The sequence below is a fragment of the Zingiber officinale genome, chromosome 4B (assembly GCF_018446385.1).
Source record: "Zingiber officinale cultivar Zhangliang chromosome 4B, Zo_v1.1, whole genome shotgun sequence".
NCBI lineage: Eukaryota > Viridiplantae > Streptophyta > Magnoliopsida > Zingiberales > Zingiberaceae > Zingiber > Zingiber officinale.
In genome coordinates this window covers 131,904,114-131,925,480 of record NC_055993.1, presented here as the reverse complement: position 1 = coordinate 131,925,480, position 21,367 = coordinate 131,904,114, and the positions used below count along the sequence as shown (strand labels likewise).

Below are 21,367 nucleotides of genomic sequence, written 5' to 3'. Positions count from 1 at the left end.
GCTTGGTGTGTCGTGCGTGAGGAAGAGGGGAAGAAGAAAGAAGCGGTGGTGGTGTTAGGAGGGTGATCCGGCAGTAGACCAAGGGTAGGCTGATTAAGCGAGCCGAGCAGCTGGGTAGGTCCGAGCGGAGCTAGAGTTAACCCATTCATGGGCTCAAGTTTCCGACGCCAGGACAAGGAGATTGAAGAGCCGAGCGGGAGTACGCTCGGCAGAAGCATAAGGGCCGAGCGGGAGTCCGCTCGGCAGAAATAGGGGCGAGGGTGAAAAGGTGGCCGAGCGGCTCATGCGCTCGGCCCAGGATCTGGGATATTAGCAGGAGCATGTCTGATGATTAGGCCGTACACAAAATCGCGAGATGGAGGATCTCACCGTCACATCATGGGAAGGTGGGTGCAGTAACAGTATGGTCTCAAGACGTTTCCCTGACAGATCCATATTCGGGCATGGTCCTTCTGATAAACCCATACTTGAGCATGGTCAAAGGCATGTGGTTGATTTGACCGGAGCATTCAGGTCTCCTCCAGAGGTTTATATAAGGCCTCCATTTCTTCACCGGAGGTATGCGAAACCTTAATTTGAGAGCCACCTCTTTGTTATCCCTCGCCTGACTTGAGCGTCGGAGGACCGTCGCCGGGACACCCCTCCCGGCTCGGTTTTGTTGCAGGTTCACCGGAGCATTCGAGGATTCCACAGGAAGCGCCACGTGCCCAGCGTCCCTTGACTCCTGATTTGGACAGGATCAAATTGGCGCCGTCTGTGGGAACGCTCCTGCATCCGATCGGAAACAATGGATGAGGCTGGATGACAACCCGTGGTGACGCTTTCAACCGAAGAACTCGAAGCTCTGGTCGAGATGAGGGCTGCCAAACTAGCGGAGCAAAGACAAAAAGCAACAGCCGAGCGGCCGGAACAACAAGCGACATCTGCGTCCGGTGGCCGAGCGGAAGCACCTCAAGCCACCGTCGCATTCCATCGGGCCTTATTTCGCACCCCTGAAGCAGCACCAGCTCGAAGAGATAGAGGCTCCTCTTCAGACGAAATGCCAAGGCGGGATGACAGAAAAGGGAAAGCCCCCCGGACGGACTCATCTCCCGAGCGGACCAACCGCCAATTTTCGGAGGCCATTCTGCGAGATCCTCTGCCCAAGCACTACGTACCCCCTACGATCGGCGAGTATAATGGAACAACGGACCCGGATGATCATTTGGGTAAGTTTGATAATACCGCCACGCTCCACCAATACACTGATGGAGTGAAGTGCCGAGTCTTCCTTACCACGCTCTCGGGATCGGCTCAGCGGTGGTTCCGTAGGCTGCCGGACGGATCCATCACAAGCTTCAAGGACTTCCGAACGGCCTTCCTCCACCATTTCGCCAGCAGTCGGCGTTATCAGAAAACAAGCGTTAGCTTGTTTGCCATCAAACAAGAGCCAAAGGAATCGCTTCGAGCTTACATCCAGCGATTCAACCAAGTGGCGATGGATATCCCAACAGCCACATCGGAAACGATGATGAACGCCTTCACACAAGGCCTTGTTGATGGGGACTTCTTCAGGTCGCTCATCCGAAAGCCGCCCCGAGACTATGATCACATGCTACATCGGGCCAACGAATACATAAACGTGGAAGAAGCGCAAGCCGCTCGGAAAAAAGAAGCTCCAACCGAGCGTGCGCTTGTTCATGCCGAGCGGAAGCAGCACTCCGCTCAGCAACCACCTAGAGGACCGAGGGCTGAAGCAATTCGATCTCCCCACACCAGATCGCACGTACAAGAAGTGGCTGCCGCTCGGCCCAAGCCAAAGAAGAGGTGGACTCCTATGTTCTGTTCCTTCCACCAGTCAGATATGCACAACACGAGGGATTGCCGGAGTCTTCCCTTCGTGACTAATCCCGTTCCCAGGAGGGTTGAGCGCCGGTCTCCTCCCCGTGACAGGAGGCAAAGGGCTCAGGAAGCCGACCGGACCCGCATGGAGAGGCAACATCACCAGACGCCCGATCGGCACCGATCACCCAGACAAGAGAATCGCCGGGTGTCCAGGGAACGGTCCCGACCACCCACTCGGGAGGAAGAAAACAGGAGCAATACTTCCCGGGGCGAAATCAACGTTATTGCTGGCGGGCCGACCGGAGGAGACTCCAACCGAGCAAGAAAGGCGGGCGTCCGGCAGCTGCAGATCCACGTGGTCGGCTGTAGCCAAGAGCGGGCGACCGGACCAGAAATCACTTTCGGGCCCGGGGACTTAGAAGGAGTAGAAGTGCCCCATGACGACGCGTTGCTCATTAAAGCGGTAATAGCGAATTACACCATTCACCGCATATTTGTTGACACAGGGAGCTCGGTCAACATCATATTCAAGAAGGCGTTCGATCAGTTGCAAATTGATCGAGCCGAGTCCATGATAACCCGCTCTCACGGGTTTACAACGGTTCGGACGGATCCGGTACCGCCACCTCAGGAGAAGAGCCGCTCCGGAGGACCAGGACAATAAACTTCGTGGTGGTCGACTCTCCATCATCCTACAACGTCATCCTGGGACGACCGGCGCTCGGCGAATTCCGAGCGGTTGTTTCAACCTTCCACCAGAAGATAAAATTCCCCGTGGAAGACAAAGTAGGAGAAGTGCGTGGAGATCAGCTAGCAGCTCGGCGATGCTATATAGAGATGATCCGAGCAGAAGCTTCTTCCGCTCGGAAGGCCCCCCGAATCGAGGTACACGCCATAACAGAGAAACCTCCTGCTTTAATTTATGATGAAAAGGAGGAAGTTCAGATCCATCCGACCCGATCGGAGGCCACCACTTTCATCGCCTCGGATCTGGAGGAAAAACAGAAGGAGAGGCTGATCCAATGCCTCCAGCAAAATCATGATGTCTTTGTCTGGTCGACACATGAGTTGCCCGGAATTTCGCCAAGCCTGGCACAAGATGAATTGCATGTCCGACCGGACGCTCGGCCATGAAGCAGAGAAAAGGGACTTCAGCGCCGAATTATCCGGGCGGAAGTAGAAAAACTTCTAAGGGCCGGCCACATACGCCCGAGTTGGCTGGCCAACGTAGTCTTGGTCTCCAAGCGGGCGGCAAGTGGAGGGTGCATCGACTTTCGAGACCGAACAAAGCATGCCCAAGGATTTTTATCCTCCTGCCGGATAGATCAGTGGACTCTACGGTGCGAATTAATTGCATGCTTGATGCCTACCAAGGGTATCATCAAGTGCCGCCCGGAAGATCAAGAAAAAGTAAGCTTTATGGCACATATTGCTACAATGTGATGCCGTTCGGATTGAAGAATGGGGCCACCTATCAACGCTTGATGAACAAGGTGTTCAAGGAGCGATCAAATATGGAAGTTTATGTGGACGACATCCTTATCAAATCCGTCCGAGCGGTGATCTTTTCAAAGATATGGAAGAAACCTTCCGAACTATGCAAATATGGAGTCAAGCTAAATCCCGAAAACTGTTCGGAGCTAAAGGAGGCGTTTCTTGGGGTATATAGTGACCGAGCGGAATCAAGCAAATCCCAACAAGGTGAAAGCCTGCAAGACATGCCGCCCCGAGAAATACAAGAGAAGTGCAAAGGTTGACCGGTCGGATAATTGCTTTATCCAGATTCATCTCTAGAACCGCCGATCGGAGCCTTCAAGATTCTGCGACGAGCCACTAAGTTCCAGTGGGATGAAGAGTGTGACCGAGCATTTGAAGAGTTGAGGACATATCTAAATTCCACACTGTCGCCAAGCCGATCGGGGCGAGTCATCAGATATGTATCGTCAATCGAGCATGTCTGAGGCTCAAGCACTTGTGAGGCGGCGAGCGAGTGTATTTTGAGCCATATTTTGAAAGATCGTGAATCTCGCTACACCGGCTCGAGAAGTTGGCCTTTGCTCTAGTTCTAGCGCCTTCGACCGTATTTCTTAGCCCACACAATCATTGTCCGGACGAGCAGTCCACTCGGAAGAGTCCTGTTCCAGGAGCGTCCGGACGGCTTATCAAGTGGACAACAGAATTAGCGAATTTGATATCCAGCTCCGCTCGGCGATTAAAGCCCAATCCTTGGCTGATTTTGTGACCGAGGTACAGAGGCCAGAACTGGAAGCTCTATGGAGGATATATGTGGATGGGTCTTCCACTCGGCTCGGAAGTGGGATTGGGATATTGCTCATCTCACCGCAAGAAGAAAAGATGCACCTATCAGTCCGGCTGGACTATAAGGCCACCAACAATGAAGCAGAGTATGAGGCTATTATAGCCGGATTACAGGCAGCACGGCATGTGGGAGCCGGTCGGGTGACACTCTATTCCGATTCACAGTTGGCCGCTCAACAACTTTCTGGCACCTTTGAAATCAATAGCGTTCGTCTTAAGCTCTACGCTGAAGCCTTTGAAAAACTCAAAGCTACTTTTCGAGAAGTGCTTATTCAGAAGATTCCCCGAACGGAGAACCAGGTGGCCGATGAATTAGCCAAACTCGCGAGCTCAATAACGCCGATCGCCATTCAACAGCCAATTGAAAAAACGCTGCTGGTGGCGCACGTCGATCAGATGGAAGGGCTCTCATTCCCAGACGACTGGAGGACATCCATCATAGAGTTCCTCCGATCGGAAAAAACACCTGCCGATCGGGATGAAGCCCAGCTGCTCAGGAGGAGGGCCGGTCGGTTTACACTCATTGGAGATCAACTGTACAAGAAAGCTTTCTCGCGTCCTTTGTTGAAATGTGTGAGCTCAGAAGACTCGGCGTACATCCTTCAGGAAGTACACCAAGGATCATGCGGCGGTCATCCGGGCGGGCGCTCGTTAGCCAAGAAGATCCTCTTGGCCGGGTACTTTTGGCCAACATTACAAGCAGACGCCGCTCGGACAGTGTCTACCTGCCTTTCGTGCCAGAAGTATCACAACTTCTCCCACCGACCGGCAGAGGAGATGAAGGCATCAACCATCTCGTGTCCGTTCGATCAGTGGGGAATGGATATTGTAGGTCCATTTCCGATGGCGATCGGGCAGAGGAAATTTTTACTAGTGGCGGTAGATTACTTCTCCAAGTGGGTGGAGGCCGAGCCGCTCGCAAAGATTACTGAACAAATGGTGAAAAAATTCATCTGGCAACACATCATTTGTCGGTTCGGCATCCCTCGCCGACTAGTGTCCGACAACGGGAGGCAGTTCACAGGGAAGATGTTAGAAGATTGGTGCAATAGCTACGGCATTGAGCAACATTTCACATCCGTGGCCTATCCTCAGAGCAATGGCCAAGCTGAAGTCGCCAACCGGGAAATTCTTCGTATTCTGCGCGCTCGGCTCGATCATTTGGGAGGAAGTTGGCCAGATGAAGTGCCGAGCGTCTTGTGGGCCATCCGGACGACGCCAAAAGAAGGGACGGGAGTCACACCGTTCCATTTGGTATATGGCGGTGAGGCCGTCATCCCGGTTGAAGTCGGCGTTGAATCCGCTCGGATCCAATGCTATGATGAGGGCAACGCCGAGCGGAGAAACATGGAGCTGGATTTGGTCGAAGAGGAAAGGGCAAAGGCGTCAGTTCGGCTGATGGCATATCGTCAGCGGATGAAACAAAACTACAACCGACGCGTCATTCCCAGATCATTCCAAGTCGGCGATCTTGTCTGGAAAAAGGTCAAGCCGGTCGGCAACGTCGGTAAGCTGGAGGCTCCATGGGCAGGTCCTTTCAAAATCATCGAAAAGCTCCGCTCGGGCGCGTATTATCTGGAGGATGAGGGCGGTCGACAACTAGATAGGCCGTGGAGCGCGAACCACCTCCAGCCTTACCGGGCGGGGTGAAAGGGGTATCACTGTAAACCACCGCGTGTACATTTTTTGACTGATTATTGAAAATGCAGAAATGAAAAGTCAGAGGAGCAAAAATAAGACCAGATCATCAAGACTCGAAGACCCCAGGCCGCTCGGCCGGGCTGCGTATAGAACATAAGCATCGTTCAGACTCGAAGACCCCAGGCCGCTCGGCCGGGCTGCGTATAGAACATAAGCATCGTTCAGACTCGAAGACCCCAGGCCGCTCGGCCGGCTGCGTATAGAACATAAGCATCGTTCGGACTGAAGACCCCGAGCTCGGCCGGGCTGCATACAGGCCGCTCGGCCGGGCTGCGTATAGAACATAAGCATCGTTCAGACTCGAAGACCCCAGGCCGCTCGGCCGGGCTGCGTATAGAACATAAGCATCGTTCAGACTCGAAGACCCCAGGCCGCTCGGCCGGGCTGCGTATAGAACATAAGCATCGTTCAGACTCGAAGACCCCAGGCCGCTCGGCCGGGCTGCGTATAGAACATAAGCATCGTTCAGACTCGAAGACCCCAGGCCGCTCGGCCGGGCTGCGTATAGAACATAAGCATCGTTCAGACTCGAAGACCCCAGGCCGCTTGGCCGGGCTGCGTATAGAACATAAGCATCGTTCAGACTCGGAGACCCCAGGCCGCTCGGCCGGGCTGCATACTATTATGGCAGGATGGGAGACCAAAACCCTGCGCTGTTCAGGATGATAGAGGTAGGTTATTACCTAGAAACGAAGGCCTGAGCCGCTCGGCCAGGTACATTACCGCCAAGACTACCTCGGGGAGGATTATATCCGAGCCCAGCGCTCGACGTGAAGGCCCGAGCCGTTCGGCCGGGTATATGGTATCCGAGCCCCGCGCTCGACGTGAAGGCCCGAGCCGTTCGGCCGGGTATATGATATCCGAGCCCCGCGCTCGATGTGAAGGCCCGAGCCGTTCGGCCGGGTATATGGTATCCGGGCCCCGCGCTCGATGTGAAGGCCCGAGCCTTTCGGCCGGGTATATAGTCTCACTTGAAGATCGACGAGCACCGTCGTTAAAAATCGAGAGTCGGACCGGCGACTATAAACCTCCCGGCCGACCGACCATGAGTCGGGACGCAGTCGGACCGGCGACTATAAATCTCCGGGCGACCGACCAAGACTCGGGACGCAGTCGGACCGGCGACTGTAAATCTCCGGGCGACCGACCAAGACTCGGGACGCAGTCGGACCGGCGACTATAAACCTCCCGGCCGACCGACCATGAGTCGGGACGCAGTCGGACCGGCGACTATAAACCTTCCGGGCGACTGACCAAGAGTCGGACCGGCGACTATAAATCTCGCATCGACCAAGACTCGGACGCAATCGGACCGACGATCAGAATCTCGGGCGACCGACCAAGACTCGGACGATCGGACCGGCGACTATAAACCTCCCGACCGGAAGACCGTGAGCCGACGTAAGACCGGCGACTATAAATCTCCGGGGACCCAACAAGACTCTCGCCCTTAGGAGCCCTGCCCTTGTAGAACACCAAGGTCTCATCCCGACCAAGACTCGACGATCGGACCGGCGACTATAAACCTTCCGGCCGGAAAAAGATCGGACCGGCGACTATAAATCTCCGGCGACCGACCAAGACTCGGGACGCAATCGGACGGCGACTATAAACCTCCCACCGACCGACCATGAGTCGACGCATCGGACCGGCGACTATAAATCTCCGGCCATCGACCAAGACTCGGACGCAATGACCGGCGATCAGAATCTCCGGCCGACCAAGACTCGGGGCCTTGATCGGACGGCGACTATAAACCTCCCTACCGACCGACCATGAGTCGACGATCGGACCGCGACTATAAATCTCCGGCGAGCCAAGACTCGGACGCCAATCGGACCGGCGATAGAATCTCCCAGGCGGCAAACCAAGACTCGGGGACGCAATGGACCGGCGACTATAAACCTTCCGGCGATCGACCAAGAGTCGGGCCGGGATCGGACCGGCGACTATAAATCTCGGGCGACCAAGACTCGGGGCTTGATCGGACCGGCGATCAAATCTCGGCGGACCAAGACTCGGGGCCTTGATCGGACCGGCGACTATAAACCTCCTACCGACCGACCATGAGTCGGGACGCAGTCGGACCGGCGACTATAAACTCGCCGGCCCCAAGACTCGGGACGCAGTCGGACCGGCGACTGTAAATCTCCGGGCGACCGACCAAGACTCGGGACGCAGTCGGACCGGCGACTATAAATCTCCGGGCGACCGACCAAGACTCGGGACGCAGTCGGACCGGCGACTATAAACCTTCCGGGCGACTGACCAAGAGTCGGGACGCAGTCGGACCGGCGACTATAAATCTCCGGGCGACCGACCAAGACTCGGGACGCAGTCGGACCGGCGACTATAAATCTCCGGGCGACCGACCAAGAGTCGGGACGCAGTCGGACCGGCGACTATAAATCTCCGGGCGACCGACCAAGAGTCGGGACGCAGTCGGACCGGCGACTATAAATCTCCGGGCGACTGACCAAGAGTCGGGACGCAGTCGGACCGGCGACTATAAATCTTCGGGCGATCGACCAATAGCCGTCTAGCCCAGACGTTAAACCGTAGAGTCGAACCAGCGACAATAAAAACTCCAGCTGGAAGATCGTCTAGCCCAGACGTTAAACCGCCGAGCCGCGCCGACCGGCTATAAAAACCAAGACCGACGAACACCGTCGCTAAAAATCGAGAGACGAGCCGGCGTCTATAAATAATCCGAGCGGAGAATCGACGAGCACCGTCGTTAAAAATCAAGAGCCGCGCCGAACGGCTAAAAAACCGAGCTGACGATGGGAAGACCTCGTGCCGCTCGGCCGGGAGTATATGGACCGAGCCAAACGCTCGATGGGAAGACCCCATGCCGCTCGGTCGGGAGTGTAGTCTCACTTGAGACCGACAAACTGTCGTTAAACATCGAGAGTCTCTCCGACCGGCCACCAGTTTGCCAACACTTGGCATTCGCTGAATGTGAGCAGTATGAATCCTCTAAGCGATTTAAACGAGTAGAGCTTAACTGATTCTACGAACGAGCACCAAAAATACAAAGACAATGAAGGGTAAACAATTTTAACAAAGGCAGTTGCGCCGAGCGGCAATTACAAAAATTTTACATCCGCCGAGCGGATGAAATACAAAGAGTGCTTGAATGACGCACATCACTCCGGATCCTCAAAATTAAAGAAAGCATCGGGGATATCATCAAGCATGGCCATCAGATCGGAGGCGGGAATATGCATTCCTTCAAGAAGGTGGCCGCTCTTCTTCAGATACGCCACGGTGACCTTGACCGCCTCGGCGAAAGTAGAAGAGACGTGACCACCAAACTTTACGTCGAACCTCTCCGACTGAATGTATTCTTGGCGCGCTGCAGCTAGGCGACTCGGCTCTCCCTCCTGGTATTTTTTGAGCAGCGCCCGGGAAGCAGTTAAGGAATCTTGGAGGCCCTTCAAGTTTGCTTCAGCCTGTGTGCGTTCGGCCGAACGGACCTCCCGTTCGGCGTTCAGTTGGGCCTCCAGATCCTTGGATTGCTGACCTAGCGCACGGACATCCACTTTCATTCTGTCCAGGTCAGCAATCGCCTGCCTCTTCCGGCTACCGGCGCGCTTCACCTCTTTGTCACGTTTCTTCACCAAGTCCCCTAGCCGAGCTACCTCAACAGCCAGGTCGGCAGCCTTTTTCTGTTCGGCCTCGAGGATTTGTTTCTCCCGCTCGGCCGTGGGACCTTCCGACACTTGAAGTTTTTCCAGAAGGCCCTCTAACTCGGCTAGCCGACGGCTAGTGGCAATTTGTTCAGCCCAGCGCTGTAAGGGAAATAATAATATCAGGAATCAAACAATAGCATGACACGGGAATGAAGGTGGGTTTACCTGAGTCGCCTGCTGCATATTATTATCGCCGAGCTGCTTGGGCGTCATGAGGGCCGCCTGAATCTGGGCGTCCTCGAAGAGCTTGGCTAGCGGACCCGTCAAGGTTATTTCGTGGACAGGGCTCGACGGCCGATCGGCGGATAGCAAATATTCCTCCGATGGGAATCGGAGGGTGGTCTTGATGGTCGGATGGCCGGACGCCGCTTCTGCAGCTGCAGCATCCTTGCCCGAAGACTCCCCTATAGTGGAAGTTTCGCCGAACCGTCGCAGGCGACGACGAGTCCGGGGAGGAGAACCGGAAAGCTGTGCCGATGGCGAAGCCATAGGGGTCCCGACCTGCGATGGAGTCCGGTCAGGCGGAGTAACGCCGATCGGCGCTGGTGGTTCTTCCTCTCGGGTCGGCGGAAGGTTCGGGTCTCGTCGACGTTTTCGCCGAACCTCCAATGGGGAATCCTCGACATGCGGAACGCCTAGCTCGGCGGGAGCCGAGGAAACAGGATCAATTTCCGCTTCAACCTCCGTTGAAGCGGATGGGTCAGCTTCTGTTTCAGGAGCAGACTGTGCCCCCCCCTCTCCAGTATCTGCCGGGCGGCTAGGTATGAGACCCCGCTCGGCGAGCTCCTTTTTGGTGGCCGCTTCAATCTCATTGGACTTCAGTTTCAAATGAGTAGTAGCCTTAGAGCGCCACATGACTTCAGCTGCAGGGGAAAAAATTAAAATCAGTTAGACAAAAAAGGCGAAGGGAATGAAGAATCCTTACCCATGCGGTATGGGAGATTGGCCCGAACGGGAGACAACCCAAAAATGTACAAGACCCCTTTGAGCAGCAGCTGGTCGATTTTGTACCGCTGACCAGATAACCAGTTGGCCGCATGAAGGTAGGCCGGGTTGCTTCTGAATTTGCCGAGCTCTGGCTGGGTCGGCACAGCAGTTTGCCATTTGGTTCGGAAAGCTGGCCGCTCGGGAAGTCGAATATAAAAGAAAAACTCCTTCCAATGCTTGTTGGAGGTCGGCATGTTATCAAAAAACTTAAAGCCTATTCTGCTTTGGAAGATAAAAGTGCCCGGTTCTGATTGTTTGGGGTAGAAGAAGAAATGGAATATCTTAGGGTCGAGAGGAATGCTGTGCAACTTAAAGAGTACGACCATCCCGCTCAGCAACCTAAAGGAATTCGGCACAAGCTGGCCGAGCGGGATGCGGAAGTAGTTACACACTTCCAAAATGAAGGGATGAGTGGGAAATCTGAGGCCGCCCTGGAATTGGTCTAGAAAGAAACAAATAGAGCCGGTCGGCGGGTCATTTGGCCGATCGGTCGGGTCGGCTATGATTATCTCGTGGTCATCAGGAAGCTCATATGTCCGAACGAGGCGCCGGGCGTGCTCCTCGTCGAATCGGCTCTCCATGGTCAAGTACCAAGGGCCCAGAACGCTACCAGCGGGTTCGGAGGAGCTTGCCATCTCAGAAAGGCGAAAGAATGGCGAGAAATTGAAGAGAGGGGAAGGAAAGGGGGCGAAAAGAGCAGGAAAAACCTAATAAGTGAAGGCAGAGGACTCACGGGGAAGGAAAGAGGTCGGAAGAATCACCGATGAGGGGATCGCCGCCTAAACCCAGACACTAGATCGCCGGAGGCCGCAGCAACGGAATGGAACAGAAGGCAACGCGCAAGTAAGCATGCGGCGAAGGAAGGAGATGGAGGCTTTATACTACCAAGGCAGGTCAGCCTCCACCGTCCGATCCAGGTCACGAGAAACGAGGACGCCATCGGGCCGTCCATTTCAAACGAGCGCATCCCATCGTAAGTGACGTCGCCGCCGCACAAGGATCGACACGTGGCGCTCCGTCACCGAGTGCAATTAATGCGCGTCATACCGCGCATGCTGTGACTTAATGAGAAAGATTTGCGCGATTCTCGGGAGATTTAGGCGAATAAACATTTATCTGGAACGACAAGGCATCCCAATTGAATAGCCGAACGGCCTAACCTGGCATAAGGACCGAACGGCTCAAAGAATATTATAGGCGACGACCGCCCGCTCGGACATGCAGTCCAGTCAGTCGGACTTACTGCCTCCTTCGACTAGACTTGAAGGGAAGGCAAGTGATCCGGCAGTAGACCAAGGGTAGGCTGATTAAGCGAGCCGAGCAGCTGGGTAGGTCCGAGCGGAGCTAGAGTTAACCCATTCATGGGCTCAAGTTTCCGACGCCAGGACAAGGAGATTGAAGAGCCGAGCGGGAGTACGCTCGGCAGAAGCATAAGGGCCGAGCGGGAGTCCGCTCGGCAGAAATAGGGGCGAGGGTGAAAAGGTGGCCGAGCGGCTCATGCGCTCGGCCCAGGATCTGGGATATTAGCAGGAGCATGTCTGATGATTAGGCCGTACACAAAATCGCGAGATGGAGGATCTCACCGTCACATCATGGGAAGGTGGGCGCAGTAACAGTATGGTCTCAAGACGTTTCCCTGACAGATCCATATTCGGGCATGGTCCTTCTGATAAACCCATACTTGAGCATGGTCAAAGGCATGTGGTTGATTTGACCGGAGCATTCAGGTCTCCTCCAGAGGTTTATATAAGGCCTCCATTTCTTCACCGGAGGTATGCGAAACCTTAATTTGAGAGCCACCTCTTTGTTATCCCTCGCCTGACTTGAGCGTCGGAGGACCGTCGCCGGGACACCCCTCCCGGCTCGGTTTTGTTGCAGGTTCACCGGAGCATTCGAGGATTCCACAGGAAGCGCCACGTGCCCAGTGTCCCTTGACTCCTGATTTGGACAGGATCAGAGGGTTTCGGTGGAGAAGGATGTGCCGAACCAAAATAATATAACCCAACCCCAACTTAAGTTTATATTTATATTAAGTGGGTAACTAGGCCCAACTCAAATATAAATATAAATGTTTCCTTCTCTTTCAGCACGGCCCTGCTGGGTTCAACTGGTTACTAGCATTATCCCTTAAACAATAGGTCTCGGGTTCGATTCCCGCCTAAGATATTTTGCGACTTATTTGTTTTTGCTACTTCCGGTACTTCAAAAATTATGTAAAAATATCCTAAAAATCTAGAGAAATCATAGTATATTTCTAAAATAAATTCGGGAATTTTTTGGGCTTTACATCTGATTATCTTACCATCTTCAATAACTTTAAAGCTCTTGTCAAAACTCAACATTCAGCAGTTATCAAGTGTTTTCGTTGTGATTTGGGAGGTGAATACACTTCCAATACTTTTTCTCACTTACTTGCATCAGAAGGTACTATACATCAAACATCATGTCGAGAAACACCTGAACAAAATGGGATTGCAGAGAGAAAACATAGACACCTTGTTGAGACAGCCCGTTCTTTCTTATTGTCTGCAGATGTTCCTAGTATTTTTTGGGGAGAAGCAGTTCTTACTGCTACTCATGTAATTAATAGGATTCCAACTTCTCACAATTCGGGTTTGTCTCCTTTTCAAAAATTCTATGGTCATGCTCCTGATTATTCCTCTTTACGTGTTTTTGGTTGTACCTGTTTTATTTTTCGACCACACATCGAGCGTGATAAAGTGTCCTCTAAGTCTGCTTTATGTGTCTTCCTTGGTTATGGTGTTGGTCAAAAGGGATATCGTTGTTTTGATCCAGTCAGTAAAAAATTATATGTCTCTCGTCATGTTGTGTTTCTTGAGCATATTCCTTTCTTCTCTATACCTCTTCTATCACATGACATGACTCATGCAGATCTTATTCACATTGATCCCTTCAGTACCAACACCGACGAAGCCTCCCCCACGGCTACTCTTCCACATGACAGCTTCAGTGAATCTGGTATTCTCGAGACACCAGCTCCAGCTCCAGCTCCACCTCCACCTCCCCCTCCTGCGCCTGTTCCATCACCTCAAGAGATTGCGGACAATCCTATTCGTCGGTCTACACGTCCTCGTAAGTCTACTAGACTACCCGATTTTGCTTATTCTTGTTATTCCACTTCCTTTGCTTCTTTTGTTGCTTCTGTTCATCGTCTTTCTGAGCCTCTGTCCTATAGAGAAGCTGTTAGTAATCCTCTTTGGCAAAATGCTATGGACGAGGAATTAACTGCTCTGCATCATACTCATACTTGGGATTTGGTACCTCTACCACCAGGAAAATGCGCCATTGGTTCTCGTTGGGTCTATAAGATTAAAACTAAATCTGATGGTTCTATCGAAAGGTACAAAGCTCGTCTTGTTGTTAAAGGTTACTCTCAGGAATATGACATGGATTATGAGGAAACTTTTGCTCCTGTTGCTAAAATGACCACTGTTCGTATGTTGATTGTTGTTGCCTCTGCTCGTCAATGGAAAATATCTCAGATGGATGTCAAAAATGCTTTCTTGAATGGTGATCTTCAAGAAGAAGTGTATATGATGCCTCCTCCTGGAGTTTCTCACCGTTCTGGTGAAGTTTGCAGGCTTCGCAAAGCTCTCTATGGACTCAAACAGGCACCACGTGCTTGGTTTGCGAAGTTCTCCATGGTGATTACCTCACTTGGCTTTCGTTCCAGTAATCATGATTCAGCTTTATTTGTCAAGAGTACGCGTACAGGTCGTATACTTTTGTCTTTATATGTGGATGACATGATTATTACCGGTGATGATTTTAATGGAATTGAGTCCTTGAAGTTTGAATTAGCTCATTGTTTCGCTATGAAAGACTTGGGATCATTACGCTATTTTCTGGGGATCGAGATTGCCTCTTCACCTAAAGGCTATCTTTTGTCTCAGTCAAAGTACATAGCTGATCTATTTGAGCGTGCACATCTCACTGACAACAGGGTAGTTGATACTCCCCTTGAGACTAATGTTAGGTACTCTCCTTCAGATGGTTCTCCTTTGCCTGATCCTAATCTCTACCGTACAGTTGTGGGAAGCTTGGTGTATCTCACTGTGACTCGTCCTGATATTGCATATGCTGTACATGTGGTTAGTCAGTCTGTCACTGCACCGACCACAGTTCATTGGGCTGCTGTTCTTCGCATTCTTCGGTATCTTCGAGGAACTCAGTTTCAGAGTCTTTTATTCCCTTCTACTTCCTCGTTAGAACTTTGTGCATATTCTGATGCTGATTGGGCGGGTGATCTTACGGATCGTAAGTCGACCACCGACTTCTGTATTTTTCTTGGAGATTCTCTTATCTCTTGGAAGAGCAAGAAGCAAGATGTTATTTCTAGATCCTCCACAGAAGCTGAGTATCGTGTCATGGCTACCGCCACTTGTGAGATTGTTTGGCTACGTTGGTTGCTTGCAGATATGGGAGTTTTTCTTCAAAAACCTACTGCTCTTCATTGTGATAATCAGAGTGTCATTCAGATTGCGCGCAATACAGTTTTTCATGAGAGAACGAAGCATATTGAGATAGATTGTCATTTTACTCGTCATCATCTACAGCTTGGCACTATCACACTACCTTTTGTTTCTTCCTCACTACAGATAGCTGATATGTTTACCAAGGCTCACTCCGCTTCACGTTTTCGGTTTTTATCTGACAAACTCTCAATGCTTCTGGCTGTAGCATCGTGAGTTTGAGGGGGGATGTTAGATTATATAATTAATCAGAATTATTTGTTTATAGCCTTGAGGACAATTTAGTCTTTTACCTTTTCAGTTAAGGTTTGTTTAGATTTTTTCTTTAGACTTTTTCTTGTAATTAACTATATAAGGCCTTGTACTCTTTATCTTTTGATTCATACATATAAAGATGACTACTCTTTTTCTTTGGCGTTAATTTCTACAGACACAAGAGAGAGTCAATCAGCTTGGTGTGTCCGAGGGACGAGGCACTACGGAAGAGTATGCCGGCGGATGAGAAGGAAGCGCGCGGTGGTTCCGAGGGATGAGAAGCCGGAGTGGAAGGTTGCTTGAGAAGGTCGAAAAATGAGTTCGGGCAAGTCCTATTCCGGATGGTCGAAATCACCAAACTAACGGAGCCGGAGCAGAAGACCCGGACTAAAAGTCAATATAGAGTTAACTATGGTCTGGGCGCCTGGACCACCGAGGCCAGCCAGGGCGCCCTGAACCATGCCTGGTCGAAAGCTGGCTCAGCTCGATCCGGGCACTTGATAAACCTGAATTTTGTCGTGAAATGAGTATCAAAAGAATTAAGATCCGGGCGCCTGATTAACTAAGTCAAGTTAGGTCCTGTTATATTTTGATGCCCTGTGTTTGAGTGTGCAGGAACTTAGAAGCACAGAAGGTCGAGCGAAAGACACAGCTAGTGAGAAGGACGGCATAGGAGAGAGTCAACGGGCTCGGTGCATCCGAGGGACGAGACGTTGTGGAAGCGTACGTTGGCAGATGAGAAGGAAGCGCGCGATGGTTTCGAGGGATGAGAAGCCAGAGCGGAATATTACTTGAGAAGGCCAGAAAATGGGTTCGAATGAGTCATATTCCAAATGGTCGAAATCATCCAAGCAAGCGGAGTCGGAGCGAAAGACCCAGATCAAAAGTCAACACAGAGTTGACTCTGATCCGGATGCCTGGAGCTATTCTGGGCGCTCAGACCACCCAGGGCTTGAACCTGGGCTCTCGGAACTATTTCGGGCGCCTGGACCACCCGCGCCTGGACTTGGGCGCCCTAGGCCATGCCCTGGTCAAAAGTTAGCTCAACTCGATCCTAGAGTCTGGACCTGGTCCAGGTGCCCGGACAAAAAATCTTATCGAAATGTCACCTGTTGCAATCCGTTGCGTCGTGGATAAAATTTTATCAACACCTAGACGCCCGGAACCCTTCCAAGCGCCCGAATCAAGGCTATAAATACAGCTTTGATCCCAGTAGCTAAACACAACACTTGTAAACGATTCTTCTGTTGTTTAGTTTTGCAATTGAGTATTTTAACCGTTATAAGAGGCTTCTCCGCTTGAAGGAGATTTGTTAGTGAGCTTTCAACGTCTTGGATTAACAATTCCCTGATTCCAAACTAAGTAAATGATCTATTTCTTCTTTATTTCTTTTTGTTAATTAGTTTCTTTTTTACAAGTATTTATATTAATCAAGCTATAAATTGAGAAAAATTTACATTTTATTTTTAGACAATTTATCTCCTCTTATCGATCTCAAGGGACCAACATTATTTAGGATTAAAGGCCTTCATTTAAACTATAAAAATGCTCAAAGTGTTAGAATTTTAGTGGTTTAAAATTTTCAAAGTTGTCTCGATTTGCATAGGTGATTCCAATCATGGGCGGAGCTAGGATATTGGTTGAGTGTAGGCAATAATATAATATATTAAATAAAGCAAAACAAAATTAAAATTTTATAATTGCAAAATTATGCATGGTATAAAATGAAAGATCACAGAGTATAAGCAATATATATATTGAGGGTGCCTCATTGGAAAGAACTAGAGAAAGGAATAGTTAATCATGTTTCGTAGCAGCACATGATATATAGAAGCTGACATAATAATTAAATCCCAAATGATAAAATGAAAACTAACCCGATGAGTTTGTCCAACCGGATTAGCCTCCCTAATATAAAAAAAACTATCTATTCCACCATCTTCAAACAGATTCTTGGCTATGAGATGCACTCAAAAGTTCTTCATAATTTTCAAATATCAAGCCAGCATCATCCACATTAAAATCTGCATAGAAATAGCTGCAAATGAATCAAACAAATTAGCACTTGCTATCAAAATTCAAAATGGAAAGCTAAAACTTATAATGATAACGTGACATATTCGGCATTAGTAGAACTACATAATTTTTTAAAGAATATATTAATTTCAAAGGAGAGTTGTAAAGATTTCAAGTCAAGAAGTTAATTCTTTTGTTAACAAAGCATACAATATGAAATCAAATATCACAACATAATTACCTTACAATTGTTCTTTTCGAGTCTTCATATTTTAAAACTTTTGTATAATAGCTTCATTATCAACCATTAGAAACATATCTTTCTTTACATAGACAATAAGACTATCATTCATCCAATCATCATTCATTCGATTGCGCAACCTGTCTTTCACAATTCTCATGGTAGAAAACACTCTCTCTACCGTCGCAGTCACAACTGGTAAAATTAATGTTAATGTCAAAAGCTTAAAAATCAATGGATACACCATACTTTTCTTTGACATAACTAACTTCTCTGAAAGATCACCGAGGTCTTTCAATTCTTGAAATGTTTTGTTAGAACGCATATCACATATATAAGTTTCAAGTTGATCATCAAGTACGAGAAGAACAAAATCTTAAGAAATCTTGTGGATAAAACTCAATCAGTTGCAATAATTTTTTCTTGTCAAAAGCTAAAAAAGAGTTTTGTGGACACAAACAAGCTACTCAAAGAAGTAACTCTGTACTTGCCTTTGAGAAACGATCATTTAATTCTTGAAGTTGCATATCAATAACACCATAGAATAAATCAACTCGATAGTGATGTAAATTTGTCACTTCTGGTGGATTACGATGGGGACGACCATGTGGTGCCCAACGTGTGAACATATCATCCATTTTGGGACAATCAATGTAATGTTGTCGATAAAAATAGTGAACCTTCTCTAAAAATGAATCTCAACCATCTTCTCTCATATTTTGGAGTCGGTGTTTGCATACTTGTACCAAATCCATTGCATTTACAATATCCTGATCTTTCTTTTGTAATGTCGTCGACAATTCACTCGAAATCCTTAAGACATGTTTCATCAAGTGTAGATTGAATGCAAAATCAATTGAAAGTATTGACTCCAATAAATTAAATGTCTCAGTTTTTTGATCAAGAGAACTAGAATTATCTTCTGAAATCATTTCAAGCACATTATTGACAGCAGAGAACATAGAAATCAAACTGATCAAAGAATTGTAATGTGACCCCCAACGTATATCCCCAGCACGTTGAAGGGTAGTTTCTTGATTAAGTTCTCGACCACTTGATATTTCACCTCTCTCCAATGTCTCAACAATAAAATCTAAATGTTTCTCCTTAAGAAGATCAGAATATTTGCAGAATGATCCAACAACATTTACCACATCACCAACAATACGAAGGAAATTAGAAATCGAAAGATTTTTCTTGGTCACAGCTATAAGAGCTAGTTGAAGCTGATGGACAAAACAATATATGTAAAATGCACATGGGTTTTCCTTTAAAATGAGTGCTTTTAGACCATTAAATTTACCTTGCATATTACTTGCTCCATCAAAACCTTGTCCTCTCACATTAGCTATGCTCAAATTATATTTAGAGAACATCATATCAATAGCAGCTTTAAGTGAGAGTGTTGTAGCACTAGTAACATGTTCAATTCCAATAAAACGCTCATTTACATGCCACTACTATCCACATAGCGCAAAACAACTGACATTTGCTCCTTCATTGACACATCACAAGATTCATCAACTAAAATAGAGAATAATGAATTACCAATATCTTTGATAATAACATTAATTGTTTCAGTTGTACAGGCCTTTACTATATCCTTCTGAATATCGGGTGATGTTAACTTACAAGTTTTAGGAGCATTTTTCAATATCACATCATTAATCTCTTTATTATGAGCACCTAAAAACTCCAGTAGAATAAGAAAGTTACCCGGATTAAGAGAACCTTCAGTCTCATCATGACCCCAAAATGAATTCCCTTGTCGCAACAAAACTCTGATACAATCAATCGAAGCATTGAGACAGATACGATAATCATTTCGCATTTGCTTTGACTGTTTGTGCAAAATTAATTGAATGTGCTCATCTTGATTCATCAAAGCTTCACAATTCATTCGAGCTTTATGATGTTCACTATCATGTAGGCCAACATGAATATTAGTCTATCTATACCCTTCCAATTTGTGAATCATTCACTAACAAAAGTCTCTCCTCCTGCTTGTTTTCCCTTAGTTGTCTTGAAGAGATACCAATACAAACAATACGTCGCATCTTTTTCTATACTATATTCCAACCAATCACCAAATTCCTTAAACCATGAAGGATTAAACCGTCTAAATTGGTTTACTCCAAATTTTCATTTTGGGAATTCATAACCTGAAGGTTGACATGGGCATTTTTGCAAATATATCCTTCAAACTTGATCCCTAATGCTAGCATTATAAGAACAAATTGGAATCCTTAGTCAGGATCTGCTGGTAATTGTGAAAAATCAAATTCTCCAACTGTAACATCTCCAATATTTTGTTCTTTTATGGAGTTTTTCTTTTAAAAAATCTATGCATTGTAGACATAGAGATTTCCTAATATAAAAAAATAAAAAATGAATTAACAATCCAAACTTAAACAAAATTCTAAAACCACCTAATATTAAAGATAAAACTCATGCTTATTGCTTAATTGCATAATAGAAGTGTAAATAACTAAGCAAAATTAAGTAAACATCAATGTATAAACATGAATAAAAACAATGGATTTATGCTGAGCAGTGACGCGGTCACACCAAGGCAGCGATGGTCGTTAAGTGCAGGACCGAATTGGTTGCACTCGTACGCTACGACGCAGGCATTGCAGGACCGAATTGGTTGCGATAATTTTCTCTCATAGTTAACTATAACATTAGTAGCTCTTAATTTTGTAAGCATATGGTAGAAACACAAAACAATATACAGATAACTAATATTAGTCGTGGTCCTTGTGGAAACAAAACTTAGAACTTGGAAGTTAGAAGTGCCTCGCTGGTCTTTGTTCGGAACAAGAAAAAAAAATATTTAGGGTTAAGGGTTACCTTAAGCTTCTTAGTTTGCTATGGAGTGCGGCGGCAAGAGACTAAGGGAGGAAGATGAAGTCGAAGAGGAGGCGGCGAGGAAGGACTGACTACTGAGGATGGGTATTTCAGCCGTGTGACCCGTGAGCTACAAGCCTACGACGACTTGCGCCGGAGGTGTTTGTGAAGTTGTTGCAAGCGTGTAGCCGACAGTGTGGTTCGGTGGTCGCACATAATACTTTTCTCTCAACTCGTGTATTCCTCTATCTTTGGCCTCTGTAGGTTCGGCGTCTCGACGAATCGGCATCATGGCGTGGACAGGTTGTTTGTCGTGAGGTTATTGTGAAGAGGGGAACAGAGCGATTAGTTTACTTAGGGGTTGATTTAGGACAAAAAAAAAAAATCTTAATAATATTTTCTTTTTGTTAGGGCCCACTGGGCCCATGTAAGCTCCGCCCATGATTCCAATTTTGATATTTCAGATTAATAGTCGAGATTGTATTATCTGAGTTTAATATTATCAACTCTAACAAAATGTGTTATTATGTAAATTTTATCTTTAAAGAATTTCAACAATACTCAAATTTAATTGATAAATATTTTTTAAAAAATTAAGTAAAAGAAGTTAAAATAGTTTTCTTCATCTAACTTATTTTCACTAATTAGAAATTGCTTTTGGGTTTGCTTTTGACTTTTTAAATTATTGCAATACTAAAATTATCATATTTTAACAAGTCCACGTGAATTTATATTTTCCTAAACAAATGCGTTTACACATTTTTTTTTAAAAAAATGAAGAAAAATTATACACATTCTTTCTTTGAGAGATACATTTTTTTTAAAAAAAATAAAACAAATATATATATAATATTTAATTAATAATTTTAAATTTTAATTTAGATGTATTCTTAGTGAAATTAAATATTCTTGTCTGCTAAAACTAAATAATTTAATGAAACTATTTATTTTCAATAAGTTAAAATGTTGAATTCCCCCCATCAATT

At 47.7% G+C, this 21,367-nt stretch overlaps 1 protein-coding gene across 1 annotated transcript; it reads right to left on the bottom strand.

The window, feature by feature from the left end:
* Positions 1-18,229: 18,229 nt before the first annotated feature.
* LOC121978705 lies at positions 18,230-20,670 on the bottom strand. Its single transcript, XM_042531008.1, has 4 exons — positions 20,516-20,670; positions 19,019-19,312; positions 18,875-18,944; positions 18,230-18,757 (listed from the first exon to the last, which is right to left on the bottom strand). The coding sequence occupies exons 1-4, from the start codon at positions 20,668-20,670 to the stop codon at positions 18,230-18,232; spliced, it is 1,047 nt and encodes a 348-aa protein (XP_042386942.1).
* Between the last annotated feature and the right edge of the window lie 697 nt (positions 20,671-21,367).

Excerpts from the sequence above, each read along its gene's own strand:
- LOC121978705 (XM_042531008.1), bottom strand. The coding sequence starts at position 20,670 with ATGCCGATTCGTCGAGACGCCGAACCTACAGAGGCCAAAGATAGAGGA. Across the intron at positions 19,313-20,515 it reads GCGCAAGTCGTCGTAGGCTT|AGTTTTGTTGCGACAAGGGA; the intron begins GTAGCTCACGGG and ends TGATTGTATCAG. Across the intron at positions 18,945-19,018 it reads GTGTCAATGAAGGAGCAAAT|TGCTACAACACTCTCACTTA; the intron begins GTCAGTTGTTTT and ends ACATGTTACTAG.